This window comes from Aspergillus piperis, assembly GCF_003184755.1.
Source record: "Aspergillus piperis CBS 112811 unplaced genomic scaffold BO85scaffold_8, whole genome shotgun sequence".
NCBI classification, from domain to species: domain Eukaryota; kingdom Fungi; phylum Ascomycota; class Eurotiomycetes; order Eurotiales; family Aspergillaceae; genus Aspergillus; species Aspergillus piperis.
Genome location: NW_020291598.1, coordinates 1,052,924 through 1,072,043, shown reverse-complemented (window position 1 = coordinate 1,072,043; position 19,120 = coordinate 1,052,924). Strand labels below are relative to the sequence as shown.

The 19,120-nt window shown below is 49.0% G+C and overlaps 6 protein-coding genes across 6 annotated transcripts; 3 read left to right on the top strand and 3 right to left on the bottom strand.

Annotated features, from left to right (window-relative positions):
• Window positions 1-294: 294 nt before the first annotated feature.
• BO85DRAFT_294701 (uncharacterized protein) lies at window positions 295-1,054 on the bottom strand. Its single transcript, XM_025655291.1, has one exon. The coding sequence runs from the start codon at window positions 824-826 to the stop codon at window positions 329-331; it is 498 nt and encodes a 165-aa protein (XP_025515989.1). The 5' UTR covers window positions 827-1,054; the 3' UTR covers window positions 295-328.
• Window positions 1,055-3,627: 2,573 nt separating this feature from the next.
• Window positions 3,628-4,984, top strand: BO85DRAFT_477696 (3-demethylubiquinone-9 3-methyltransferase; the record flags this gene model as incomplete). Its single annotated transcript, XM_025662846.1, has 2 exons — window positions 3,628-3,766; window positions 3,826-4,984. The coding sequence occupies exon 2, from the start codon at window positions 3,932-3,934 to the stop codon at window positions 4,982-4,984; it is 1,053 nt and encodes a 350-aa protein (XP_025515988.1). The 5' UTR covers window positions 3,628-3,766; window positions 3,826-3,931.
• Window positions 4,985-5,094: 110 nt separating this feature from the next.
• BO85DRAFT_449167 (putative RING and UBP finger domain protein) lies at window positions 5,095-7,486 on the bottom strand. The gene is made up of 2 exons (XM_025660104.1): window positions 6,535-7,486; window positions 5,095-6,469 (listed from the first exon to the last, which is right to left on the bottom strand). The coding sequence occupies exons 1-2, from the start codon at window positions 7,441-7,443 to the stop codon at window positions 5,255-5,257; spliced, it is 2,124 nt and encodes a 707-aa protein (XP_025515987.1). The 5' UTR covers window positions 7,444-7,486; the 3' UTR covers window positions 5,095-5,254.
• Window positions 7,487-7,991: 505 nt separating this feature from the next.
• BO85DRAFT_459248 (ubiquitin family protein) lies at window positions 7,992-9,053 on the bottom strand (the record flags this gene model as incomplete). The annotated part of the gene is made up of 3 exons (XM_025661641.1): window positions 7,992-8,671; window positions 8,746-8,961; window positions 9,032-9,053. 3 exons carry the CDS (start codon window positions 9,051-9,053, stop codon window positions 7,992-7,994), a joined length of 918 nt encoding a protein of 305 aa, XP_025515986.1.
• A 2,392-nt stretch (window positions 9,054-11,445) lies between these two features.
• BO85DRAFT_449164 (C2H2-type zinc finger protein) lies at window positions 11,446-12,991 on the top strand. Its single transcript, XM_025660103.1, has 2 exons — window positions 11,446-12,033; window positions 12,088-12,991. The coding sequence occupies exons 1-2, from the start codon at window positions 11,635-11,637 to the stop codon at window positions 12,586-12,588; spliced, it is 900 nt and encodes a 299-aa protein (XP_025515985.1). The 5' UTR covers window positions 11,446-11,634; the 3' UTR covers window positions 12,589-12,991.
• A 2,844-nt stretch (window positions 12,992-15,835) lies between these two features.
• Window positions 15,836-16,263, top strand: BO85DRAFT_519938 (uncharacterized protein). The gene has a single exon (XM_025665090.1). The coding sequence runs from the start codon at window positions 15,843-15,845 to the stop codon at window positions 16,152-16,154; it is 312 nt and encodes a 103-aa protein (XP_025515984.1). The 5' UTR covers window positions 15,836-15,842; the 3' UTR covers window positions 16,155-16,263.
• Window positions 16,264-19,120: the final 2,857 nt, after the last annotated feature.

Below are 19,120 nucleotides of genomic sequence, written 5' to 3'. Positions count from 1 at the left end.
TGTGTAAAGAGCAAAGGGCACACCAACCAAGAAGGGGCTGATTCCGAAGCGCAAAAAAAAAAAAAAAAAAAAAAAAAAAAAAAAAAAAAAAAAAAAAAAAAATACGCTGCGATTCTCAAAAAAAAAAAAAAAAAAAAAAAAAAAAAAAAAAAAAAAAAAAAAAAGCAGGGTTTGATGATACGGAGGGCGGTAATGGGCCGTGGAGTCTTTTCCCGCCCGGTTCCTACAAGAAATGCCCTAGTCCTGCGACTAGTCGCCTAGTCTTGCTAGTCTACGGACCTGACGGAGGAGGCTGCGACGAAGAATCCACCCGTGCTGCCTCTGGGCTTCAGTCAGGGCTTCCCTCCTTTCTTTCCTTTCCCACCCCTCTTGGTATTTTTCCCTTGTCGACTTTTTTTTCCCCTGCTTGCTTTTTCCTATTCGGTTGTGACCTTGTTGGTCTCCCTTGCAGAAGACTGACCCCACTGCTACACACACTAACGGACTCGTACATCGTATGGATCCTTCGTGTGAACCAGTCATGATGGCTGCCAAGCCCACTTCGGGCTTCCGGCGACCTTCTAGAAAGAGCTCGGAAGGGCAATGGAAGGCTTCTAAAGCGTCTTTCCCCCCCCCTCTTCTCTCCCCTTCTGCCCCCCCCATGTGCCATTGCGGCTGCGTCACCCACCTTGGGCCGATGGTGGCCCTTGTCTCTCCCTCCTGGCGCTCGTGTCACATCCCTGAGTGGAAGATCCCACGACAACGCACAACGGACTTGGACATAGCCGGCGCTCCGACAGCCAACAGAATAATACAGCAATCCCAAAAAGAAAAATAAAAGATACATGATAGCTGCAGACTACTTAGCGAACCCCGGAATTGACTTTCTTGGTGGTCAGTGTGAATTTCTAATGATTAGGTGACCCGAAGAACAGGACAGCTATGCGCTCCGTCCTATCTGACCATCGGCATCGTCATCATTGCCCGGAATCCCTGCAGGTGTCCGTGTTGGTCGCGGATCCGTGTTGAATGATTCTCTCGCGGCCCCACGGCTAGGCTCTCTCCCGAACGTTGGCCTTGGGGACTAGGTAGTGCGAATTAGATAGAGTAGTACTCCGTAGTGTCTCGTTCTTAGACACAATACGGAGTACTATGCCTTGGGAGTGGTTTGACTTGGCCCACGTAAATTCAGGGGCGCTCGGGATCCGAGGAGAAGTGTGGCTAGAGCGGACGATGATGACGTCCTAACCAGCTGCCCGTCTGCATCATCTCACTGAGTAATACTTAATAAGAGGAGGGACCATCATATGCGGGACATACGATTGGACCGACGGGCTAGGCTTAATTGCGAGTGGCCGCATTGGAGTTTCAGTTGTCGGAGAGGACGGGCCCTTGGTGCGAGAGATACGTTGCCTAAAGCAGAATAGGGGAGAGTTCCACAGGTGGTGTGGTCTGGTTCACGCCGCATGAATTGAGAGACGGTTCGACTAAGCCCGTCCGTCAGATTGAGGAGGGACGAAGGATGGATGGATGGATGCATCGCCATCGGATGATGCAGTAGCAGATGCTCTAGCGCCAGATTGCCTCTTTTCTGGAAGCTTGCCTATGCAGGACAATCACACATTGTCAGCCTCGGGGTCAACGCGCAGATGCATGGGGAGGATTTAAGTTAAAGTTTTCTTGAATCCCATTGTCTTTTTCTATGTCGCCACTGTTTCTCTTTTACCCTACTAGTGTACTTACTGTGTAGTTTGAGGAGCTGCAGCTGCAGTACGACCATTGTCGTCACAGCCGAATTCGACCTTTTCTTCCGTCTTCCATCGGATAGGGGAAGAGAGATGGCAGAACAAGAACTTAGTACCTACGGAGAGCATCCGATTACCAACCACCACTTTCACCTTCTTAGCACCATGTCATCCATCCCAACTCGGTATATAACGCGTATTACTTTACTCCGTCAGTCACACACATACTGCTGTGTACTACACCGCATCATCACCATCACCATCACCATCATCGTATCCTTATTTTCCCCGACACTACTACGAAGTACTAACCACCAATATGGAGCTACTCCATACAAACTAGGAGTTTTTTTCTCCATACCATAGCAGTCATAGTGGCAACCACCATGCCCCATTTTCCACCTTCCCCCCCTCTTCCCTCCCCTTCTCTAGCCGGTTCCATTTCCTGATCGACAACCCCAAGAATCAAGCCCGCCCAGAAAGCAAGACAGACAGACAAACCAACTCAGTCTTAACTCTACGCAGATAGTGCACGCTCATCATGATCTTCACCGGCATCATGAAAACGAGTCCCGTCCCGAGACTAAGCTGACTAGTCTGTTAGGGTAAGGGAATAACAGAGTAGTGCTTAATGTTTAAACTATACTAACATATAGCTTAAACCGCACCGGGTAAGTCGAGAGTATCTACACAGAAGGAAAAGGACGGCTGATGATCCATTTCTCTTTCGTAATGAGAGAACCTAGAACTATCCCATGGTTTGTCATTTATTATTCAGCTAGTAGTTATCAATTCCACACGGCACTTAATGAAACATACAATACAACAAAACCAGGAGAAAAGAAGAATAAGGGATAGAGAGAGGCGAGAAGAGACGGGACAAGACAAGACAAAACAAGAAGGACAAAAATAAAAAGATGGACCAAACTAACCAACCATCTGGATCCCATCCCATCCCTCCCTCTGAATTGGAGCAACAAAAAAACCTCCCCCCAATGAAAACCAGAACCCATAAAGCCACGGAGTACTACTTACTGTACTAGACTACGTACGGCACAGAAAGGAAAAGGAAAAGGAAAAAGGAAAGGAAAGGAAAATTGGCCCAGACCGCCGGCCCCATAACCCTGACTAGCAACACCACGTACTAACCAACTAACAAATTAGGTAGACTCCGTAAAAACGTCGAGAACTCGACAGGTATGGATAGAGTATGCTTCCAGAAGACACGTAGAACAACTCCCTTAAGTGGGGAATGAAAACTAGTTCAGTTAGTTGGCTGGAATCATGGTTCACCGACGGAGTTTTATTCTGTGTTTGGAAGATTGTGGATTCCCCGTTTGTTTGTTGTTCGTGACGGGGGGAGAAAGGAAAAGGAAGAAAGAATGTGAGGGAATATTCTATTAGCAATAAGTTTTTCTGCTGTGCTGTGTATATTGAGGTGCCACATTTCTCTTTTAGATTTTTTTTTCGGGGGGTTTTTTTTTTCTTTCTCTCTCTCATTTGGAGCAAGCAGTATTGTACGCGGTGGATGTTGTGTACTGGTACCTTGTGGGAGGTGCAGTTATTGTATTATGATTAAGTAAGCAAGTCAGCCATCGTAGCAGGCAAACAGTAGAAATTGGTAGCCTGATCGCCTCAATTTGCTGTGCGCGATATATACAATATGAGGATGGGCAATGCAGCACGCCACGATGCACGGAAAGCAGCCGAGGATGTATTCCAGACATAAAAAACCTTGTATCTGATCAAGAGAGTTGATCTATCATATTTGATGCGATCATTCTTGCGAGCAAACAGCAAACAGGCCTCCAAACAAATCTAAATGTGAGTAGTAAGCAGTACCTGCCTGCCTGCCTGGCAGACAGACAACCAGACAGACCAAACAAACACCCAGCCTTGGCATGTTTGTTCCCCCGAACAACATCCGCATCCGCAATATCGCAACTTTCGGCTTCAATTCTGCCAGACCAGCGCTTGCAGCTAAATCAGCTAAATTATCTCTGCCATTGACGATGCGCGGCGCATCCAACACATTCCCCTAGGTATATACCAATATATTCCATGCAATCACAACGAAATTCCAACTAACACCACCCGCCAGTCCCACCCTACCACCCAGAATACAACCACCATACCTCAGAAACCTCCGAACAAAACAATCTACAAAATACTCACAATCCAACACAACCAAATCCAACCGCGCCAAAATGCTCCGCCCAACACCAACCTCAACCACCACCACGACCCTCCTCCGCACCCTCCGCGCCCTCACCACCACCACCACCACAACCGTCCCCAAATCCCAAACACGACACCACTCCTCCGTCTCCGCCAACGAACTATCCCACTTCTCCTCCCTCGCCACATCATGGTGGGATCCCCAAGGCCCCTCACGCGTCCTGCACCTCATGAACCCCGTCCGCCACGACTTCATCGCCTCCTGCCTCGCCGAATCCACCCCGATAAGCAGCACGACGCCATCCTCACCCATGGACCCCACCAACACCCACAACAAGAACAACCTCCGATATCTCGACATCGGCTGCGGAGGGGGCATCTTCGCCGAGTCACTAGCACGCACAATCACCCCAGCCTCTTCACCTTCTGCATCATCAGAAGCTACTACTAGTGGTACTTCTCTGACACGCACCCGCGCGGCCAGCATAACAGCACTGGACCCCAGCCCCACGCTAATCAAGATCGCACGGGACCATGCACGTCTCGACCCGTCCGTGCAAGCGCACCTGGATAGCGGGCGGTTCAAGTACGTGAATGCGTCGTTGGAGGAGTTCATCCCCACATTACAGCCCGAAGAGAGGAGATTCGACATCGTGACTCTCTTCGAAGTGCTCGAGCATATCGATAATATCCCCGGGTCGATCACGCCGCAGAGTTTCCTGTCTAATTGTCTATCTATGGTGAAGCCGGGCGGATGGTTGATTGGGTCGACGATCGCGAGGACGTTCCCGTCGTGGCTGGTGAATCAGGTTGTGGCCGAGGCGCCGTGGCCGATTGGTGTCGTGCCGAGGGGGACGCATGAGTGGAAGAAGTTTGTGAATCCCGGGGAGTTGGAGGGGTGGGTGCAGGAGGGGTTGATGAGGGGGGTGGATGGGAGGGCTGTGAGGGGGGGTAGTGAGGCGTTGGAGGGGGCGAGGTGGAGGTGTGAAGGCGTGGTGTATTTTCCTGGGTTGGGGTGGAAGTTGGTGAAGGGGTCGGAGAGTTGGGGGAATTATTTTTGGGCGGTTAGGAAGGGGGAGTAATCTTACTACGTAGTAGGAAGTAGGATGTTGTTGAGGTGGTGGGATTGTATATTACTAGGTGCCAGGGTGGTGTACGATATGTATCTATAGATGCAGTGCTTGGGTTACTGTCATAGCATTAGATAGGTGTTTCATTGCATTAGGTTCTTTTTTGCATTTGTGCTGTTATACTAATGTAGTGATAGACGTGGATTGTGTTGTATCAATAGACCTGCTGCATGTTGATCCATCGACTCGAACCGGCGAGCCTAGGATCAAATCCCCCCTCGATCATTTCTTCCTCCCCTTCCCCTTCTTCTTCGGCTTCTCCGGTTCAGGAACACTGACTGTTCCCTGCACCACATCATCGCCCTGATCCTGCAGTCGCGCCGACCCGCTGATAAAGAAAGTGAGATCCCGGTTCTGCTCCGTCAAATCCGCATTCGCAAGCTTCAGGCTCTCCACCTCGGACTTCAAAAGCTCAACCCGTTCAATGAGATTCTCATTCATCGTCTTCTCTTCTCGCCACTCTTTCTCCATCTTGCGCGTCATCGTCTCGAACTTCTCCGCGCGCTTCTCGGCCCGCGCCTTATCGCGCTCCAGCCCGGGGATAATCTCGCTAGTCAGGGTGTCATATTGCGCCTGCAGGCTCTTCAAGCTGGCGGTGGCTTTCTCGACTGCGTCCTGCGCGGAAGAGGCAGCGGCACTGGCTTGAGATGCTTTGTCCACGGCACGCTCGACTACCTCTTCGAAGTAGGCCCGTTGGCTTTCAAGTTGGCTAGTAAGTAGATGGGTATATTCCACGCTCATGTTCTCCAGCTTCTCCCGCGGAACGGCGTCTGTCCAGTCGGGTGGGTCGAGCGCACTGTTGTCGGCTGCTGGAAGTTCCACGAGCTTGCCGTCGGTTTTGCTTTGGATGATGCGGTGCACATAGGCATCGCCGACGTAGTCCCAGACGCGCTGCGTAGAGAGATCCATTGCAAAGGCATGCGCCGTTTCCTTGTAATGCGCAAATGCATGAGCCCCGTCATAGCGTCCACAGCCGACATTTCCGCAAATGAGGCATATCCAGAGGTTAATGTCCGAGTGACACACGCTGCACTCGGCTGGTTCATCATCATATAATGCGGCTTGGCTGTTCCGCCGGATGTCGTCTTGTGTGTATCGACATACGGGGCAGCCACTTCCTTTCCACTTCTGTAGACATGTGCAGTGAAAGACATGCTGACATATGATAGTCAGCAAGCCGGTGGTCTCATCCATACGCTCCAGACACACGGGACATGTTGGCAATTCGATAAGCGCAGGGGTAGGAGGCGCCAGCGGCCTGGTAGAGAGAGTAGCAGAAGGTATGGAGCTTGACTGAGTGGTCGAAATAGGCGTCGTCCGCACAGGGCTCGTTGTAGCGTGTGGGGAAAGAAGACCGCTCTGTGATCCAGACAGCGCGCCTGGCTCAACGGCTTGTATTTCGACGGTCTTTACGAAGACAACATGACATGTTTCGGGCTGAAGCAAGGGCGCGTTAGCATCGCAGCCGTGGATCTGCATGAAGCAATGCATGATGCACTTACCTCCATGCTATTAAACACTTTACCATTCCAGTCCTTCTGCCATTCCTTGGCCTTCTTCCCGTTGCGAAACTTCATCAAGACCATGTACCGGTTCGCTCGAGCGGTCTTGATCATGCGAAAGTGATTGACATCGTTCATAGTCGATTCACCCACGAATCCCAAAAAGTCGGATGGCGACATATAGGAAGGGACGGCTAGGATGCATAACGTCGTGCAATCCCCATCTGGCATGTGCTCTTCTGGGCGCGGGGGCCTACTGCTGCCGCCCACTTCATCGTACGGTGTCCTCGCCGCAGCCGCAGAACCTTTCAAATACGAGGGGTAGTCCTCTTCTGTCAGGTACGGCGTCTCCTGAGCATCTCGGTATAGATGCACGATTCCCCAAACACTGTCCGAAGTGCTCTGGTCCAGCGGGATGTATTTGCCTTTCGTGCGTAGTCCTCCCAAGATATCCGTGCCGATCCCGGTCGCGATGGGGTTATCCTCTGCATCCTTCCAGCCCGTCCGCTTCGCAGCACTGGTGTCCTGCTCCGATGGAATCATATCAATGCACTCGATGGATACTTTATCAAGCCTGAGATCTCTCTCAAGATCGGATGCGCTTGTGGACGAAGTCGTATAGAGGGGAGGGGTACGGGGGTCTGCGACGTTGGTAGTAGAGTCCGAGCCGTGGGTTTCGGCGAAGTTGTTGGATGAGGGACGTGGGTGTTTCCCATGCGCTTGATGACGAGAGGATCGATGTGCCCACGGTGAGTGTCGGGGGCGCTTCTGGAACGGGAGTAGAGCTTCGCATGCGGAGTCGAAGGATAGCGACGTCGAGTGCTTGTCCACGCCTGGGTATGTGCCGTGGAGGTCAGAGTGCGGGCGAGCAAATAATTCGATCGCAATGTGGTAGAAGTAGGAGGGCATCACGACTGATGCTCACATCTCCAGCGTGTTACACGTCTGCAACTGCTCTCTCAGGTCAGTTTCATGAAATGGAAGCTACTTTCCTGTCCCACGCCGCCTTGGGAGGGTATAGTCACGTGCTATGATACGGGTGGCGAAGACGGTGACTCACATGCGATGTCTATTAGTGACTTGTTAGCTATTGTATAGGCAGATGAAGATGAAGATGAAGCTATTTCAATTTCTATCTAGTTTCGTCTCATACGATCTGTAAGGTGGTGGACGCCGTCCTGAATTGCATGTGGACCACGTCTATGCTAGCGTGACGTCGTACCTCGGGCGGTCCTACTAAAACTACAGGAAACGGTGCAAGCAAGATATCAGGTGGAATATAATTATTGAATTGATTCCTAGGTGAAAGAATGTCGCAAGGCACCATAAAAGATGGTGACCCTAAGGTATGCCCAATTTATCCGTGTCATAAAACCGATGAAACAACCGTCCCAACGCCATGCAGGCCACTCAACCGTAGATGAGCCGTGCTAAAGAAGAAAGATCAAAAGAAAGCATTAGTTTCCACCACGGAGACGGAGCACCAGGTGCAGGGTGCTCTCCTTCTGGATGTTGTAGTCGGAGAGCGTACGTCCATCTTCCAGCTGCTTACCAGCGAAGATGAGACGCTGCTGATCCGGGGGAATACCCTCCTTATCTTGGATCTTGTTCTTGACGTTATCAATGGTATCCGAGCTCTCCACCTCTAGCGTAATCGTCTTGCCGGTGAGTGTCTTCACGAAGATCTGCATACCACCACGGAGACGAAGGACAAGGTGAAGGGTCGATTCCTTCTGAATGTTGTAGTCGGACAAGGTACGGCCATCCTCCAACTGCTTACCAGCAAAGATCAAACGCTGCTGGTCCGGGGGAATGCCTTCCTTGTCTTGAATCTTAGTCTTAACGTTATCGATGGTGTCGGAAGATTCAACTTCCAATGTGATCGTCTTTCCCGTAAGAGTCTTGACGAAGATCTGCATACCACCACGCAGACGAAGGACGAGGTGAAGAGTGGATTCCTTTTGAATGTTGTAGTCAGACAGGGTACGGCCATCCTCCAGCTGCTTTCCCGCGAAGATGAGACGCTGCTGGTCGGGAGGGATGCCCTCCTTGTCCTGAATCTTGGTCTTCACATTGTCGATAGTGTCAGAAGACTCCACCTCAAGGGTGATGGTCTTTCCGGTCAGGGTCTTGACGACTAAAGTGAGGTCAGTATACGGTCCAAGTTGAAAGTGGCCAACAGGGTGGCAAATAGAGTTCAGGAGAACTTACAGATCTGCATACCACCACGCAGGCGGAGAACGAGGTGGAGAGTAGACTCCTTCTGGATGTTGTAGTCAGACAGGGTACGGCCATCCTCCAGCTGCTTTCCAGCGAAGATCAGACGCTGCTGGTCGGGAGGGATGCCCTCCTTGTCCTGGATCTTGGTCTTAACGTTGTCGATGGTATCGCTCGACTCGACCTCGAGGGTGATGGTCTTGCCGGTGACTAGATGGAAACAAGCAGTCAGATGATGGATTCATGATGCTAAGCTTGAGAGGTGATTAGGTATACTCACGGGTCTTGACGAAGATCTGCATGTTGTAGAAGCGCAGTTAACGGTGGTATGTAATTAGGTGGAGTTGTTGTGGAGAGAATCGCAGACGGCGATGCGCGGAAGGTGAGTGGTAGGATGAAAGGTATGAGGGATGAAGGAGGGTTAGTAGAGAAAGGAAGGAAGAGAAGGCTTAAGTAGTCAGGAGAGGGAGGTGAATGAGGGGAGGCGGAGGCGAAGCGCCTTAGTCAGAGGATCGGTCAGTGAGATAACGTGATGCAAGGGAATGGCTTAGAGGTCAAGTCGCAATAAAGGGAAAAGAGCAGCAGGGACCTTAGCCCGAGCGGTGTTAGCCTGTCAGACGAAGTACCTTTCGGGCGACGCTTCTGGCACCTCCTGGGGGATTCCCTTGCCATCCGGCTATTGCGCCGGAATCCGCCTGGTCTGCGTCATTTTGGTTCTCCAATACGCTTCGTTGCTGGAAGCGCTTGGGAGGGAGAATCTACTAGAAAGGTTCTGGTTGGGTTGACTCAGGCTCCCACGGCAGCCACCGATTATTGGGTTTACAACTACGGGAAAGAGTGGTAACGCATACGAAAATTCTGTCTGCAAAACTTAGCACCACAACCACAGGCAAAGCCTGATCCCATATGGTAGGCACTTGCTGCTGCCATGGGAGGGGAATTGAAGCCAGTTGGTTGCCGGGGCCTGATATCAGTCCGGGGGAAGCGTCTACGAGCGGACAGGACGACTCCGTCCGTACCCGCCACTGACGCCACCAGTCGGTATCTCAGCCCGACCCAATCCAGACCGCAGCCGTGTTCCTGAAATAGAACCCGTTGAAAATCGGACTTTCTGTTGTCTACATATTGTTTGCCTTCTCATTGATAATTCGTATCATCTCAGCAGGTGAACTGGTGGGTGATCAGAGAGGTAATGCGACAACTGGCCTTGCGGCGGCAACAACGGGCGATGACGTGTGAGTTGGGGGCATTCCTTATCGGAGGATGGAGGATGGGGGAAGGGGATCCTCTCCAGCTGTTATCTCGACGGCGCGGCCTCGGGAAGTGGCCTAAGGCCATCAGTAGCGGCTGGAGATGGGTCAGGTGATCGTCGCATCCGGAATGCCCCGCTTTTGGCCCGGCACCCACTGAATCAATCGTATCCATGACTGCATGCATTCCACCCTCAGATACCAGCTCATCGTTTGCATCATCACTATTTACTATCCTCTAACTCACCAGTACTAGTAGTTATGTATCAAATCTCCCTCTCTTGATAACTGTCCCCTTGGCTGCGTCATCATCCATCGTGGTTGAGCATGCGTAGGTGCCAGACAGTCTATTGCATTGGGCGGCTATTGGGAAAGTTTCTCCAATACGAACTAGTGATTCTTCTGTTGTGGAGGGCATGATGACCCAACAATCTACATCTATCGCGTTCAATTCCCTAGCTCGCAGGACAGGCAAGACCTTCCATTCATGGTTACCGTGGCTCGGAACTTTCTTCTGCTCTAGGGTCTAGAGATGGCTTTGGATAAACAAAGAAAGGTGGTAGGTACCATTTCCAATCCCGTTGAGTGATCCGCTCTTCAATCAACAAACCAGTCACAACTCGCCGGCAAGGCGCATGCGGGCAAGCTGCTGTCGGTGTGATTACCGTCCCCACTCAATAGCTAGGCATAATGGGCTTGTTGTGGGTTTAACCATACTCGCTGTAGACGTTGGAGTTGACCAACAAGGTTGCCAAGATGATAAATAGTTGAGGTTTGTAGCAATAGAGATCCTAGATTCAGCACTCTATTCAATCGGCACGGTGGTGACACGGATCGGAAATATGCATGGCAATTGCACCCTAAACTTTGGCGCGACAGTGGACTCTCGCATCAAGACTGAAGGAGAACGCATCAGCTCTATTCAGACCTCACCGAAGATACCTGACAGACTGACAGGCCTCTGATTGTCAAGCTCTCATGCCGGTGAGGGTGGACAGGATCAGCAAGAGTCTGAAGCAAAAAACCGGAACCGTCATAGGAGACCGGCGCTCTACCATTGAGCCAATAGACCAATGGAAACGATCTACATGGGACTCGAACCCACAACCTCCGGTTTTCCAAACTCAACCAATGAGCCAACGGACCGATTTAGGCGGGAGCTTCAAAAAAGTGGTTTATGGGCGGTAACTGGCTGTCTCCGAAGAATGGCAGCTGCCAGCGGGTCTCACCGACCAGATATTTGATGTTTGTTTACATCTCCAATGCGGTAGATATAGATGAGTTGATTGTACGCATGTTGCCTACACTTCTGATTACCTATATAAAGACAGAACACTTAGAAATGCATGTCCGTCGTCGCTGCTCAACATCCCTGCAAGGGGCATGCTGAAGTTTGATAGATCGATCGTAGCGGAACTCACCCCTCATCTCCATCATTCACTCACCATTAGATCATTTATTTGTCTGAACCTCTGTTTCGATCGCTCTCGTTGCACCCTCTGATAAGGCTGCAGATCAGGTGCTTATAGTTTCCTAGCTTGGTTCACTCAAGTACTCACTTGGTGCATCAGTGGTTCTTGGTCCCTGCCCCTCCACCCTTGAGGCAACATTGTTCGCTCCTCTACAGCCCACAATGTACGACTGTGAAACGTGCCCCCGCTACTTTAACAGCTGGTATGCCTGTCGCCAGCATATGAACGACACGCGCCATTGGGGCGTGCGATACGAATGCGAAACGTGTGATGACCAATTCTTGACTCAATGGGAAGTGGAGGAACATATGGATGACTATAAACACCACGCTCCCAAGATCCCTTGCGAGACATGCGGAAGGAAGTTCTACAACCAGACGTCAGCGGATCAGCACATGAATGCAATGGGCCATTGGGCTCCAACATGGCCATGTGAAACTTGCACACAAATGTTCCATACGGAAGGTGCTGCTGAACAGCATATGCGGGCCAAGTCCCATTACAAAAACTACTGCCACCCCTGTAACCGGCGTTTCGATACTGCGAACAACCTCAAGATGGTAAGGCCTTCTATATCTTCCAACATTGTAATTGAACTCAGACTTCGCTTGTAGCACCTGAATTCGAAGATTCACCGCGGTCAAGACGTCCTCTGTCCTTTCTGCAACGCCGCTTTTACTACGGCCACTGGTGCTGCCCACCACCTTGAAACCGGCTCCTGCAAGCGTGCTGTAGGCCTCAATCGCGAGACTATCTACAAATTTGTTCGCAGCCGTGACACCCAGGGCGTCATTACAAGGAAGCTGCTTGAATGGAACGAGGGTGACAACATTCAATACAAGGCGAATTCCCGTGCATACAACGGTGATTACTGGGAGTGCTACTTGTGTCATCGGGAATTCAACACTTTGAACGCACTCAATCAACACCTCAATTCGCCTGTGCACAAGCAGAAGCTGTATCATTGTCCGAACGCGAAGTGTAGGAAGCAGTTCATTACCATAGCTGCTCTGTTCAACCACCTTGAGAGTGAATCCTGCGCTTTTATGCGGTTTGAGAAGGTACAGCGGCAGGTTCAGGATGTGTTTCGTGGCGGGAGAGCTATTGCATTCTGAGAACAGCATAACACTATAAGCCCTAGCCCCCAAAGCTGAACATGCACTTCGAATTGATGTCTGCTAATATGGTCTAAATTTCAAGTGTTGGTGCTCCACAAGTTGACTTCAGATGCTGTCATAAGCCAGCTACGCAGGGCGTGTGGGCACAACCTTGCTACGAAACTCCTTCATTGAGGCCATTCCTGACGTCTATCTAATATTGTGCATCTAATGCGGTCTGCTATTCTATCCTCAACCGCGGGCGGCTATTACGATCTCATGTTATGAATTCGCCCGAGCATTGTTATCAACAAATTGACAATATTCTGATCAAGTACTTGTGATTTAGCTATGATGTCTTGCTTGCCACTTTGATGTTCTTACCAGTTTAGTATCTCGAAATTGAAGAACCTGTCAACTACTTCTCTCAAATCACTAAATAGGCCCTGTTCTACCCCATGGAAAAATGCCCACCAATATTCTCAAGCAATGTAAATACACAGAATAGATCAGCAGACCGGCAGGTCTAATACAACCATCCACATAAACCATACTAGTATCACATTCACTAGCCAACGATAATATAGAAGGCTGGATATAGATAGAAACAGTTGTAAAATTCAAAAACAACACAACACCATAAAGAACTCACCTATGATATAACTTGCTACTCCAGTATAACAGTACATTATACCATCAAGGACTTGAACCTCTCATCCCATCCCAACTGAAAGAAAGACAATGAAAGAGGGAATACATATATGAAAAATTTTCATCTTCACGTACTTCATTACATACTCGAGGTATGCATACCAAATACCACTCATGCACTACCTGAAGCATTCGATATTTATCAGTTGCCTTGGAAGCTCAATGCTCAGTATTAGGATCTTAGCCGGGACAGCAAGGAGCTAGTAAACTAACAAAGAACTAGGGAATATACTATATACTATTTCTCCGTATGCAAATCCTTCTGCTTTGAATAGACAGACAGATAGATACATAGTAACACTGAAGTAGTACTATGCTTTTGACATCAGACTGATCAGTCATCGCTGAGTTAGATAAGATGAGAGCAAGTAATGTAGAATTGACAACTTGTTTGCTGGAAAAAGTGACAGATGAGAAGTGACAGATGAGTTATGAGACCTTTTTTTTCTTCTATGTTTCTTTGATGTAGACGCACTATAAATGTAGACAGATGAATATACTTGTTGCTTGGATAATCGTTTTGTGGATATTGAATGAAGGAAAAGAAAGAAAGAAAGAAAGAAAGAAAGAAAGAAAGATGGTCTTATGTTTGTGTCTGATTTAAGTGGGAAGTATGCATATGGCGCGTACATATTGAGTAGGCAGTAAGGTAAGGACTATGCGATTCCCACAGGAGTGATGATGATGATGGAGATGATGATTATGTACTTCTAATATAGATAGGGCTAAACACTTCCTATTGATCTATGCATTGCTGGGTGTTTTATCGGTTGTGAATAATATGATGCTGATATCATGACAATCTATGATTCCCCTAATTTGGGGAGGAACTGGGTGTGGTTTTGGTTGAGAGGATTATGTAGTAGTATTTCCTGTGCCGACTTGATCTTAAGCTCAGTCAATAGGTCTACATATTATCTGGAAGCTGCTTGTTATTACCATGAGAGAAGGAAAAATAACATCAAAATATCATTCCACTGTTGAAGCAGTCAAAAACTTCTTTCTGCCTCTGATCTCTCATGTTTATTCTTGATGGATGTAAGGAATGCTCGGTATCTGGGGTCATCTATATATACATATAGATGCTACGTTCTGACCATTCTACTATTGATACTTAGTTGATAGGTTACCAGAAAACAATGATGGGATGCGAAGTCCACTCATAACCATATGTCTATGACTTCATTGTCATTCGTTGTCATTTATATCAAGATAATAGGTATAACAAGGTTTAGTTTTAAGACACTATACAGTTAGAGCTGGAGGTACGATACGATGGGAAATATCCTGACAAGATCCAGTTTACATACGCATTTCTTTGTCTATCTATAAGTTACTCCATGTTATAAACACGTTAGTACTAACAGTTAGCATCAACCCGTCACTTTCCCCACTGCCATACAATTCTTGGTTATTTACCATCGGGATTTACTTCGTCTCTCGGGTTTTGCTGGTAAATTAAGTTATTCAATGTTACCACCATCCTTCTCTCCAGTTGGGGGTCACATATAGTTTCAACACATATAGTTCAAATCAAGGCACACGGTACTTTCAACTCGGCAAAGTACTTCCCGCTAGGCAAGCCAAGCGCCGCACAGGCTGAATTCTATCTTCAGCCAAGCCTTAACTGGCAGGTATTAGGATCAAAAACCACGTAGGTTGTTTCGCCACTGGCGTCGGTCTCGGGGGAGTTAGGCGAGGTAGATCTGAAACGCAGAAATTAAACAAGATCATCATTGTGGCTATCTACTTAGTTTTGTTAGATGCAGCAGTAGTAGTTGTCTGGTTTAGTTCGCCCGGAGAAACGTTCCAGCGAATGGTTGTGGTTCGTGATGTGGGAGTTCCCTTACTATGGTACTTAGCTCTGACGGGACAAGTAAGGGAGGAATAGTATATGCTCTGGGCCCATAAGCTGCTGGGTTCGTGCTCATGTGACTATTTTGTGAAATCTGAGTATTGGTTGGGTGTTGAAGTAGGGATTGAGATCAGACCATAGGCGCCAACGTAGATACCCCCATACTGGGGTGGCATCGAGAAGGGGCATACTACTAGTAGTCGGTGAACTATATTACTGTTATAGTGATTGGTCGAGGATATACCTACCATGTTCGGATCACACAATACTGTCACCTAGTCCCTATGGGCTGGGTGGCTGATAAGTGGATGGCTCTAGCCTCCCCTTTGCCCGAAGAGGACGTTGTACTGTCAGACTAAAGTAGGACACTACTATAGCAGATACTCCATAGGGGCTGCAGTGGAGGGAGGGGTCCCAATTGAGGACAGACTGACGGAAAAATAATGGGACAACAAAAATTATCCCCTCATGCAAGCTGATGTCATGGCTCGTGAGACACCCCCCGGCTAGTGCAGTGCATGCTGTATGACGGATGTATACTGATCACACGCGGGTGAGATTTCATCTGATTTGAAAGAGGGCAGATGATGGTCTGTATGCCTGATGTCAAGGATTCAGCTGAAGGGAAAGCAAATTGCTGGCATCTGTGCAAGTGATGCTGTGATGATGGGTAAAGTATGATTTGTCAGTCTGAAGAACGGCTTTCATGCCTGATACAAAATCCATGGCCATGAATGAAGATGATGACCGAGACGGACGACCGGCCCACTCCGAGAAGGATTCCTTCGAGAAGCAGCGTTGGGTTTTCACACACGGTACATCGAACAAGGGTGGTCGGGAGTATGATAGGCTGTTCAGATTGGAGCCCCAGAAGTTCCTAATTGAAGTGGCAGTGGATCGACCAGCGGGAGGCAGACGGCGAGAATTGCCCGGAACATGGATTGGCGTTGAGAGCCCGAGACAGGGGAACCTCGAGTCGCTTCCCGGGCATGACTCGCCCTATCGATCGCGTGGGTGAGTCCGTACTAGAGAGTATACAGAGGAGCCCCTAGTTAGTACGTAGTGTCACTTTTGCTGGATACCTCCGCGGACAGTCTGTTCTGGAGATAAGCGCCGACGGGGGAAGGGGAATTAGAATTAATTTACAATCCCACACGAATGGGGAGTTACACAATGCTGTAGTGACTGTGAGCCTTGGGGTGAAAAGTAGCAAAATAGGGAAGGAGCGACTTGCGGCCGAAGTGTCTGGAAGGCGGTCCAAGCTTAGTTTGGTTCGCTTGGCAATAGCCCCGCCAACGTCAGCGGCGCTTTTGATTGGCAGCAGTTCTGCCCCTCTATGATGTCAGTTTTTAGGTATCGAGCACTCTGATAGGCTCACTCTCCCCAGCCAGACCCAAAGAGAACCTTTCCTCGACTGTTCGTTGAATCGCCTCGCCTCGCAAATTCAAAGAATCAGAATCTGCGATGACGATGTGTCTGTAATTAGAATATAGAATATAGATCCATTCCCCAACATGAAGTACTTATATAGAATCATTAGATTGACCACTGCTGTAGCAGTTCTCTCGAAATTTGGACCGAGTTTTCTTTTTTTCCTTTTCCCTTCTTTATGCAAAATTCAAACGTCGAATGCCCAATGGGCCCCCTTCCATTCCTCCGCTGGCACCAATTCCTACGGTATGAAACGGATCTCTAGGGGATGTTCTTCTGCTCTACGCTCTCTCCCTTCTCGTCTTAGCTTATAAAAACCCCGGAATGGAAGACGGAAGAAGGATCACAGCGTTGGAAGGACTTCCTTGTCGCCTCGCCCTTGGTTCAATCACCGATTGCCTATGTTTGGTCTTGCAGCGTGTGTACGTCCGGTACAGCTAATTTTGGTTGACCCCTGAAGGGGCCCAGAACCCTCTCTTTTTTCGGGATGTCGTAGCAGGTGAGTGAACAGGGTCCAGATTCGGCTCCGACGCGACAAACCTGGTGACTGGGTTTACGGTCGATTTGTCAACTGAATTCGCAACGTCCCCGGTGAGATTGGTGGACGGCACCGCTGCATGACTGCCTCCAGGCAGAGGACAATCCTTCAGCACGATAATACTGTTATTTCCATCCCGTCTCCGCCCACCAGACGCACCACCCCTCGTTTGCCATTCCGAGGCACGTTGACAATCTAGATAATTCGGTCAACCATGAAAGACATGGTGAAGGAACGAGGTGCCATCCACGCGCGATGTGATGATGCCTGTTGACCGTTCAGAGGCTGGAGGTGGTGCGGTGGTGGGGATCGACGCTCATGGCGGACTGATAAAAATCGGGAGGGCGGACACCCTACGTCAGTTGTGGTCCTATGATCTCAGCGTGCATCATTCAGAGTGGAGGTAGGATTGGCTCCCTTTTGGCCCGAGAATAGGGCGGTCGGTACAAATCCATTCACAGAAGGTTAAGAGGGGAAGTAAGACATCGTGGCAGAACTGGGGTCTGGAATGATTCTGAAAGAAGAGCTGATGACTGGCTGGACACTGAACAAGCACAGGCATTACAATGTTCAACAAATTTGGGATGAAGGGAAGATGGCATTGTGCATAGGTTGGTTTTTGCCCGCTTTTCTTTTTTAACCCTTTTTCCTCTGGTCTCGCCTTCCCCACATGGGACGGGCCAATCAGCGGCCCTCACTTATGTGGGATGTTTGACCTGGATATTTTGAGGCTTTTTCTCCCGGCAAATTCTAGTCTCGAGACGGGGGATCGCGTTCGGTTTGGATCTGGGTGAAGTAGACCTACCTACCTACCTACCTTAAAAGGATGGTGAAAGAGAAAAAAGAAAAGAGGGAGAATCCTTTCCCTTCACAGTGACAAAGATCGCTGTACACCACGCGGTTCAAGTAGGGAACAGATTTGTTGAAAATAAGGATTAACCATCAAAGACGCGCGAGAAGATGACGCCAGAGGATCTCGTCATCGGCTGCTTAAAACGCTGCCAGAGTCCCGCTCTCCTTTTTTTTCACCTCCCCTCTGGAAATTTCTCTTGATCGCGCGTTTTTCTGCTCGTCGGTTGATCATCGTGGTTTACTCTGCAATATTGTTTTTCTTTCCCCACCACCACGACGGTTTGTAAGCTTTCCGAGACCACTCATTGTTTGTCTTGGTCTGTGGCTCCCTTTATTGTCTTTTGCCGTTCATTAGGTGCCTTCTGTATGACTGCTGCAGCCCACCGTGCCGGTGTCCAATGAATTGACCGCTCTGGATGAACATCGGGCCTGTCAGTTGAGGAAGAAGGCGCTGAAGGCTGAAAGTATCGTTGTTTCCCCCTCGGTTTGTCCCATCAAGGGCTGGCCCACCGTATTATTCATTCCCGCAATAGCGCCTAAAATCCTAATCATAATTCTAGCCTGACGGTAACTGAATTGAAAAGGTCACATCATCATCATCATCCTTCACTTTTGGAGGTTACTGGTATGGGACTCTCCCAGGGTATTGGTGGGACACAACTTACTTTTGACTCCTGATAATACAGTCTGATCAGGTCTGTACCTTACCTCTAGTCCGGGTCTTGTTGTGATTCTTTTTGTTTCTTCCCTCTCCCATCGGTTATCCTCCTTCTCCTCCCTCCTCTCCCTATCTGCTGCTCTTGTGTCAGTCAGTCAGTTCTTGTGTCTATCGGCTGCCAGCCCAGCCCACTTGCTCCCCTCCTCTTTTTCGTTCCCCTCCACTTTCTGGTTCCTTTTGACGGCGCGCGCCTAACCAGAAAAAATTAAGCCCAGCGAAAAAATTCGAAAAAGAAAATAATAATAATAAAGAAAGAATTTTTTTTTTCTGAAATAAATAAATCTGAGAGGGAAAAAATAGAAAAAGAGAGAAAAAAAAACAAGCCAAAAGGGAAAGGAGAGCAGAGGTTCACACACACAGAGTGCAACCAACCATCAGCATCGTCATTTCCTTTTACCTCATCCTCCCTCTCTTTTCCCTCTCCTCTCCTCTCCTCTTCTCCTCT

Coding starts and splice junctions, on each gene's coding strand:
- BO85DRAFT_449164 (XM_025660103.1), top strand. CDS start 11,635: ATGTACGACTGTGAAACGTGCCCCCGCTACTTTAACAGCTGGTATGCC. Junction 12,034..12,087: donor CTGCGAACAACCTCAAGATG/GTAAGGCCTTCT, acceptor CTTCGCTTGTAG/CACCTGAATTCGAAGATTCA.
- BO85DRAFT_294701 (XM_025655291.1), bottom strand. CDS start 826: ATGTATCTTTTATTTTTCTTTTTGGGATTGCTGTATTATTCTGTTGGC.
- BO85DRAFT_449167 (XM_025660104.1), bottom strand. CDS start 7,443: ATGCCCTCCTACTTCTACCACATTGCGATCGAATTATTTGCTCGCCCG. Junction 6,470..6,534: donor AAGTGTTTAATAGCATGGAG/GTAAGTGCATCA, acceptor CCCTTGCTTCAG/CCCGAAACATGTCATGTTGT.
- BO85DRAFT_519938 (XM_025665090.1), top strand. CDS start 15,843: ATGCCTGATACAAAATCCATGGCCATGAATGAAGATGATGACCGAGAC.